The 9,251-nt window shown below is 39.7% G+C and overlaps 1 protein-coding gene across 2 annotated transcripts; it reads left to right on the top strand.

Moving 5' to 3' along the window:
* Positions 1-1,202: 1,202 nt before the first annotated feature.
* LOC130135414 (protein SIEVE ELEMENT OCCLUSION B-like) lies at positions 1,203-6,367 on the top strand. 2 transcript variants are annotated; one of them, XM_056304644.1, is made up of 7 exons: positions 1,203-1,548; positions 3,122-3,202; positions 3,369-3,802; positions 4,169-4,263; positions 4,352-4,482; positions 4,705-5,181; positions 5,614-6,367. In XM_056304644.1, the coding sequence occupies exons 1-7, from the start codon at positions 1,312-1,314 to the stop codon at positions 6,151-6,153; spliced, it is 1,995 nt and encodes a 664-aa protein (XP_056160619.1). In that variant the 5' UTR covers positions 1,203-1,311; the 3' UTR covers positions 6,154-6,367. The 2 variants fall into 2 exon arrangements, with proteins under 2 accessions (XP_056160619.1, XP_056160588.1); XM_056304613.1 differs by having other exon boundaries at positions 3,113-3,202.
* Positions 6,368-9,251: the final 2,884 nt, after the last annotated feature.

Raw genomic sequence — 9,251 nt, 5'->3', positions numbered from 1 at the left:
AAGGCAAGAGAAGAGCACGTGAATGTCGCCTGGTCATGGGAAGGTGCTACTTATCAACCGCGATGAGGTAAGTGGGTCAATGGGAACACAATGGTACGCTTTGGGAGGTATTTAAATGCGGATGTGGCATTTACAACCACATTAAGAGGAATTATTTTTCTCAGGAAAAAGAATAACCCAAAGATTGTCAATATATAGAAGAGCAATGCTACGTATAACCTTATTACAATGGCCGGTGAAATTTTTATATATATATTTGTTTTTACAGTGAAATAACCTTATTGCTCTAGCATCTATTATCACAAAATAATTTTAAACTCACGATATCTGTTTTGAAAAATAATTAACATGATATTTTATGTATTTTGGTAACTAAAGACTAGCAAGATATATGAAAAGTAGGTCAGAGTATATGTTACATCTGTATTGGCATCTTCTTTTAGGGCCCTTCATTATTCTTTGAACAGTTGCACCCAAAAACACCTTTTGGTTTCCACTTTTTGCTTATATAGCATGGGTTTTTCATACTATCAAAAAATGAGTAATGCCATGACAATCAAAATATTAAAAAGATAAAGAGATGAAATGAGTAATGCCACGACAAAAAAACCACAAATAATAGATTATGTATCCACTTGTTAATTTATGCAATGATTTATTAAAGTTGGAGATATTAAAAAGGTTTTGTGGCCATTTAGTTAATTAATGCGGTAATATGTTGTACACATGTGGTTTTTGTTGCGTGCCTCATAATCATATGTTATTTCAGGCATATATATCAACAGAAATATTTACATATTCAGAGAATAATTTGACCTTTCTTTATACATATTAATGATTTGAAATTCGTAGACATGAGTCATTGTATTTATCATTTTTGACTGCCATGGCGGTAAATCAAGTGTGGCACAAGACTTATTATTTGGAGAAGTCAGGGATCCAAATTCGGATCCTAAATTTCTTTTCATTCTCAAGTACTCTTGATTTATCTGTAATAGGCACTTTAATATAAGAGAGCAACCGCTTTAATATGGATTTGTACGGGTTGATAAGGTTGTGGTGACGAATTTCTCCTTTCTAGATGGAGCATTGGAGATGTTGGTATCCCTTTCTCACCCTTCCCCATTTATCAAAACGTGTCCGTATAATTCGTATCTTTCTCACATCCCCGGCTATAAATAGAGCATGCACGCTTAAGTTCTCCCCGCACCACACAACCTTCATCCTCTTCCTTCCCTGCTTTGCTCTCTCTAAAACACTCACTCAAACCCGAGACCCTCTCTCTCTCTCTCTCTCTCTTTGAGATTCAAAATGGCCACGATCCTTGCCCATCTCCTTGGGATGGATCACAAAAGAAAGCCTCACCAGATTGACCAGAGCATGTTGACCAACCTGCTTGCTTCTTTCGACGACGAGAAATTCATGAAAGAGATGGTGAACACTCACGCTCCTGAGGAAGGAGACGTGGATGTTCAGTCTCTCTTCCATCTCGTCGACAACACCCTTCACGGGACAACCGCTATCGTCGACTCCACCGTCAACCCTAAGGTAATCACCAACGTAATGCCATAAATTTGTTGAAAAATTATACATATAACGTCAGTGGTAAAACACTGTCCACTATTGACCTTCTCTTCTGTTGATCTAATGGTTAGGGAGAGGGTGGTAGTTATAATCCTCCAATTAAGGTTAGATAAGACGGCTCGTGGGCATTTTTCTTTACACTAACCGTGTCAAGAAACTAATCCTCATTTCTATAACTCCAGATACTCAAGGAGTACTTTTATGTTCTCTTCTAAGTCAAGCGATTTACCTGTTTCTTTCTTCTTAGCCTGCGCCGCTCCAGAAACTCAAGTCTTATTTTTTCTTCTTCTTTTGGTGGAGCTTCCTCTCGTTGTTCTTCTTTTAGCCAACCCCCTTTTATTCAAAATTATTCTTCCCTATTTTCTTGAATTTTGCATGTGTGAGGACATATACCAAATCTTTTTCATGTGATACTTATTTAGTGTTCAAATCCTTCTTTAATAAAAAAAGAAACTATTGATAGTCATTTAAATAAAGAAGTGGGGCGGTAACCTCACGAGTGGAAAAAGTGCGCGGTGAATAAAAACTCATAAGTGAACTTATTGGGATTCCAAACTTATTAGGTTAACGTTTTCTTATTATTTCATACGGTGATAATTTTAGTTGAAGCCATTTTAATGTCGAGACTTTGATAAAATGATGACGATACGATTATCAATTGGCCTATTCTTTCTTTCGATCTAAAAGAAGAACAATGAGAGGAAGATATACATTGTGTTCAACTAAGTAATAAAAGAACAAGCCGAATCAGATTTGGAAGTGTAAGAATCTGATCCACATGGAAGTGACAATATATTGAGTGGCTAGGGGGACCACGTTTGCTTTTTCTGGTTGCTTTGCTCTTCACATAGCTGAAGGAGAAACAAGAAAGGCGAAGCAATTGACGTTAGAAAGTGTTGCACTATTCATGTACTTTAAACAAGCACTAATCCAAGTAATTATGCGTTTGGATAAAGGGTTCTTTTGTTTTCCTTGCCACAATTCTCTTGGCCAGCCTGAGCTAAAGCGTTATAGCTGCCAAGTTTATTTTCATTTTATTTTCATATGATTCGAAATGTGTAATCCATTTATCACATAAACCACTTTTATCGTCTTGACATGGGAATCTTAATTTTGAAAAATCGACCAGCTGTCTCTTTCAATGGATATAGAGAGGGGTTATGTAAATGACTAGTGCTTTTGCAAATGAAAATGAAAAGTTCGATAACTTTTCTTAAAATAAACAGGACCTACAAATAGCATTTGTCCACGCTTACCCAAGATTGTTCTTCAGACTCATTAGGCCTGAGTGGGTTTGGAATGGCCCTTAGGTTGCAGGCCCATGATCATGTGTATTACACAGTAACTCCTCTAAACTGACAATGTTTTACTCCTAACTTTACTCCCTGAATTGATCATATGGTTTGACATAACGAGATCTTTTCTAAGTGTTGGGTCTCGCTTAGATTAATAGTGAAAACTATTGCACCACTCGTTTGCTCTCTCCTCTCTCTTTCCCTTTCTCAGAATAAAGTGATCTTCATCGTAGGGCCCTCAGGGATCGGGAAGCCCTGAATTCAAGCCTCTAAAAGAGGGCTTCAATCCACCTTTAGCAGCCATCAACGAAGTGGGTTGTCAGGTATCTTATAATCTCCCTCCCAGTACTTGATTTTTTTCATGTGCATGTGCATGTGCTTAGACTAAACTTAGGAAGCTTTAATATTCTGAAATGTTGGAATTCTAGCCTGCTGTTTAGAGGTTGCGAATAACTAATCTCTTGCATCAACTTATCGTCCTGGCATCAGCTCACTTGCAAGGCATTAGACACCAAAAATGTGCGCCAAACACTGGTCTCGCTCTTTCACGAGCTATCGAGCTACTCGTGGGTTAACAAGGCTCTGATTACCCTTTCATCACTTGCTGTGTTCTATGGTGACTTTTGGCGACTTGCTCGAGTTGAACCATCGGACAAGCTCGCGGAATCTATGGCCATACTGAAGGGGTTGCCTGCAATCACAAAGCCCTCGGACCCTCAAAAGATCCAAGTTTTTGGTGTTCTCAACGAAATGATCAAGACCACCCTGAAAATGACCCAATGCATTGTGGATTTTGAGCATGACTCCAAAGATGTTCCCGAGCTGTCTACGATGATTGATGTTCCAAGCAGCGTTTATCAGATCATCATCAGTATCCTTGCTTGCTCTATTCAGTTCACCAGCCTCATTAGCACGGTCGATGAGTATGTTTAACTAATTAAGCATAATACCTTTCTTTTTGTTTTTGCTTTCGAAAGAGTTTGCTTTTTTTTTTTCATGAAAGATAAGCTTTAATGGTCTAAATCATTTTCAGCTATTCTAATTAATAAACTATATGATAGAGGACTATACCTTAGCCCGATTCGTTTTCAGATTTTCGTTTTTCACAAGGGTGAAGAACTCTTACTTGTAAAAGAAGAATTTAACTTCTAATTGCTTGTTGGGGTCCCGAAAAGGCACGAGAAGTAGTTTTAGATAAAAAAAAGATCAATACTTGATGAGACCAAATATGCATGAATTGGACTGACTCATGCCGCTAAGAGAATTCTCTTTTTGTTGCTTTTTTCCAGCAACAAGGGAAAAGATCTTCCTATCTTTGCTCGGAAAGTGAAGATGATCCACCACACTGTCAAGAGACATTACGAACATTTTTTACAAAAAAAGGGTAAAATTTGTTTTCTCTTTGTCTACTTAATTAAGGCCTAAATATATTGGACTAATTGTCAAATGAACTTTTTTTTTTCATAATGCAGAGGAAATTAAGGAGTATCAGAGGCTGCAGCGACTCTTTAATGCCCCTACCGATAACGTGGAGCTGATCAAGGCCTTGTTTTACATCAAGGATGATCCTCAGCCTCTCTTCATTGGCTCAAAGAAGACAAGGGTTCATATCTCCTACTTTCTCTAGTTGAACATCACTCTATGTTACAAGTTCAATACATCAAGATTTTACACAACATGCCGTCATCGTAAAATTGTCTTTTGCCAAGAATTTTATCACATACATTTGTTGGAATCAAACCCAAAAATAGTTTTCATCAATTGTGCAATCAATAAAAAGCACGCGATGCGCCAATGTTTATAATTCTCTTTGTTCGTTATATAGGATAAGGTCGAGTCGCTCCGGAGGAAGAATGTGTTGCTGCTGATTTCGGACCTCAAATTGACCTCTCACGACCTCTCAATCCTCATCAAGATCTACAACGAGCACAAGTTCCACGAGGAGCGCTATGAGATCGTGTGGGTCCCTATCATCGAACAAGAAGGTGAGGACGCGATCAAACAGTTCCAGAACCTCCAGTTGCAAATGCCGTGGTACTCGGTGCACTCCCATACACTTATCAACAGGGTGGCCATCAGGATCATTAAAGAGAAGTGGCATTTTAGGCAAGACACCATGGTAACAGTATTGGATCCACAAGGAAAAGTCTCAAACCAAAATGCCATGAGCATGATTAGAGTTTGGGGATGGGACGCTTTCCCTTTCACCGGTGCAGTCGCAGCAGACATCTGGAAGAGGCCTGGCATTAGCTGGTTTGAGCTTTTGGTGACTGACTTCATTTTTCCAAAGATACAGGAAGCTGTAAGTTTTTGTTCTTCTTCTTTATTTCCTTCTTCACTTTTCTTTTATCCTTTTGCTTTTTTATACAACTAGGGTGCACGCATATGGGTGTGACAAGAAACTTTGATCTTTGAGTTTGCTTATTAGAAGATGAATTTAGTTAAATTGATGCAGTAATAAAAGAATTTGATTCAAACGTAGAATCTGTCAGACATACATGGGATAAGAGACAACCATAAAAGACTATTTTACATTATCATGTTGTCCATTCTTTATTAATAAACGGTCAATATTCATCTTATATCCGAGCAGACACGGCTTTACTGGAACTTTTGTACAAAAATTTTGAAAATGTAAGATGAGTGTTTAGTTCGATTTACAATATATAGACATGAAAAATGAGAATAAGTTATTTTCATTGATAGAAACATTGATTTCGTTATCTCTTATCAGATCAAGGCTGAGAAGTACATCTTCCTGTATGGAGCGGAAGAACCCAAGGCCATCCAGGAGATTGAGGAGCCGCTAAAGAAGATGATTGACGACGGCTTTTCCATCGTTGCCTTCAATGTCACCAAATCGCAGCTCTTTTGGACCCGCCTCGAGAGCTGCATGCTCTCCAAGCTTCAAACCAGAGCGGACCTGCACGAACCCCTTATGCAGGACATCCTCAGGCTCTACACCAACTTCAAGAAGGACGGTGGCTTTGCGGTCCTCACAAAGGGGTCGCGGGTCGTGATCAATGACTCCCACGTGCACGTCATGAAGGTCGTGGTGCAGTACGAGACGTGGAAGAAGCATGTGAACGTGAACGGGAAGACGTTCGACATGGTCTTCAGGGAGCAGTTCGACCGGGTCTACGTCCTCCCGAGGTGCCACCACTTCTATATCCCGAACATGGTGGGTTACATCCCGGAGGATGTGAAGTGCCCGGTCTGCCCGCGCATGATGAACAACATTGTCAAGTTCGAGTGTTGCCATGGTGCACATTAGTCAAGTAACGATGAGAGCGTGCTCCGTGAGTGTGTACCCAGTTTAATGAATAAAGAGGGCTTGCTTAGTGTCAGCCCAGTCCTCCTCTGCGAACTTTGCCTATGCAGTGTAATGTATGGAACAACTATGTTCCCTTACTCTCTCTATGTAAAACGTTTCCACTTGGAGCGTGTGCTATTAAGTAATGAAGTGTGTGCTTTTGTTCTCAATAAAATGCTTCTCTGAGCACTTTTGCCTCATGACGTTTAATTAGCCCATGGCAAGCTCCTATTACCCTGCAAAATTTGAGAGGACCAAATTTCCTATGAAGGCACATAATTACAAGATGAATTAATCATGTTGCCAGCCAAAAGTTACATAAGACCAAAGTTATTTCCCGTAAATAATATGAAAAGCATATAGACAACAAAACCTACCACAAATTTCCTAATTTGACTGATCGAATTGATGCATCTCCATAAATCCATATAGATTTCATGTGTTTTGACATTGTCTTGTATTACTCACGTACTCAAGAGAATATGAAGATAAATCACCAAGTCTCATGGGGGGGGGCTGGGGAGAGGAAGTTTGGGGCCGAAATGAAAGTCGGCATAGAATAAGAAGGAAAAATAGAGTTTTAATAAGTGGTCTTATGTTATTTAACAATTATTCAATCTTATGAACAATCAACGAAATTGTACCAAATTCATCGGTAAATCAATTCCTAGAGCAACCTTCTTCTAAGTCTCATTTGCCATGGTCGTACTGTTATTTGACATTGTCTTGTATTACTCACGTACTCACATGATTGAGTGGGGATTAGCAACAATTTATAGGACCGTGACACCAATTAAACCTACCCACTTATCGTTCCGAGGTAGGTTAGTCTGCAAGAACAAGGAATGCATGGTCATATAAACTGACTCTTTTTTCATAGGGGTCAATTCCTGCCATTACAGGCGAACTTGATTCCTGAAATGGTTTTATTTGGAAGATGCATGATGAGCTCGTCGGCGAAATTCAAGTGTCAACATTTATCTATTTCTTTTTCTCTCTCTCTTTTTTTGCTAGAGTTGTTTATCTTTTTCACTAAAACTACAAGAAGCACTCGTGTCCGTAAGGGCTAATTTGTTCAAATTCAATTTAATCCCTCGGTGAAGGACAAATACTTCCTTAATCTTCTTGTGGAACATTAGACATTTAACACACAATTCAATAATTCATGAGCATGCACATTCATATAGCTTTAATTGGAGAAAGTTACCATGGTAACTCACCATCCTAGAAAGCACAATCTCCTGTAGAGGCAAGTAATTAATCAAATTGCCGCCAAAAGTCATATAAGTACCACAATCATTTCTAGGAAATAAAATGATAAGTATCTAGAAAACAAAACCTACCATATTTGAGTCCTTTGACTTACCAAATTTTTGCATTTCCAAAAATCGGCACATTATCAATCAGAATTGCTCAAAAGTGGATGTGCAAGAAAAATGTATCATCAGCAACACACTTTATTTCAAGATTAGAAGCGGCATGAGCTCACTTATTACATTATCGAACCACCTTATTACAAGGACACTCCTAGGAATCAGCACTGGGAGGATCGTCAGAATCGTTGCCATGAGAATCAGTTGTCCGGTCTTCAATTGCTTGTGTTAACATCATGCTGAATTCTTCAGACCTTCTCTTATGAAGTTTCAGCTCCTCCAAGGAGAGTTGGTCCAGCAGTGCCTCCCACTCGCCTTTGATTGGGCATTTCTCTGCCTCTCGTCGGAATTCAACAAGGCGCTCTCTTGCAACTCTCGGGTTCTTCGACAATTCTGAGTTCTGATCGGAGGGCTCACGCAACTCCGCCATTTGTTCGCCTTCAGATTGCCTAACAGCACAAGAAAGGGATGTGCCTGGATCTTCAACCCGGCCGAGACTGGCCTGATTGCTAGGACGGACAAGAGACAAGGCCTCGTTGCCCAGCCTGAAGAGTACAATTATCGACTCAAGTGCACAATCTGAATTGATTTCGGCAGCACTCCTAGTATCTTGCTTGCGAGGACGACCAAGAGACAAGGCTGCATAGCCCAAGCCGAAGAGTGCAATTAACAACTCTAGCGTACATTCTGAATTGACGCGGGCAGCCCTCCTAGGATCACGAGATCGACTTTTCAAAGCAACCTTCTTCTGAGCCTTATCATCCATCGCTGTATATATTTGAGATTGACTCTTGCACTCGCGCATGATTGAGTACGGATTAGCTGCGATTTGTAGGGCCGTGACACCAAATAAATGTATCCACATCTCGTTTTGCAATTGGTAAATTTAATTGGTTTCCGTGTATAGCATAATCTAGATACGAAATCCTAAAAATGTTTTATCTACCTATTTATAGATAAACATTCAATCTTTTATCATGTTTGGTTATGTTTCTTGCCAAATACGACCATGCACGAAAGTTAGTCAGAGAGCTAATTAGATTTTTTTCCTGAATTTGTCGATACTCATTTCGGCACTCAAATTGACTTATTTTTTTTTAACTCAATCCATTAACTTATCTATTTTTTGATAGTTCCCAAATGGTCCAATATTCAGCCATTATTCTTTTTATACACTTAAGAGGTAATTAAAAGAGCGTACGTTTTGTAAGCATAATACATGTTATTCCCAATTCTAAATGCGATGATAGATGCAGAGATATGAAAGTTGCTGTCTGTCGTTTGGTTAGTTCAAGATTCCTAAAGACCCACTATGCACACATTCAGTGCTAATTTTCTAGGAAGCTGTTTTTTTTTTTTGGGGGGGGGTGGGGGGTCAAGAAAGACGACTTTCATTACTATCCAAAAGATAGATTACAAAAGTTTCCGAGATCATGACATAAAATTAACCATAGGGAATGGGGAGGTTTAGAAAGCCAATTGGGCAGGAGGGAACCAGTTCTATGGGCCTTGGCGATCCAGTCCGCGGCCTGATTAGTATCTCCAGGCTCATATCTTATTTTGACTCCACGTAGCTGGGCCTAGGGCTGTAAAAAAAAAGCCCGGCCCTGGCCCGGCCCCAGCCCATACCCACCCGACCCGGCCCGAAAAATTTGGGCCTTTTTGTTTGGGTCTACTCCGGTCCGG

Source organism: Syzygium oleosum, unplaced genomic scaffold (assembly GCF_021117445.2).
Source record: "Syzygium oleosum isolate NSW1041296 unplaced genomic scaffold, Sole_v2.1 Sole_v2.01, whole genome shotgun sequence".
NCBI classification, from domain to species: Eukaryota; Viridiplantae; Streptophyta; class Magnoliopsida; order Myrtales; family Myrtaceae; genus Syzygium; species Syzygium oleosum.
This window is presented reverse-complemented; position numbering and strand designations above follow the sequence as displayed.

Excerpts from the sequence above, each read along its gene's own strand:
- LOC130135414 (XM_056304613.1), top strand. The coding sequence starts at position 1,312 with ATGGCCACGATCCTTGCCCATCTCCTTGGGATGGATCACAAAAGAAAG. Across the intron at positions 4,264-4,351 it reads ACATTTTTTACAAAAAAAGG|AGGAAATTAAGGAGTATCAG; the intron begins GTAAAATTTGTT and ends TTCATAATGCAG. Across the intron at positions 4,483-4,704 it reads TTGGCTCAAAGAAGACAAGG|GATAAGGTCGAGTCGCTCCG; the intron begins GTTCATATCTCC and ends TTCGTTATATAG.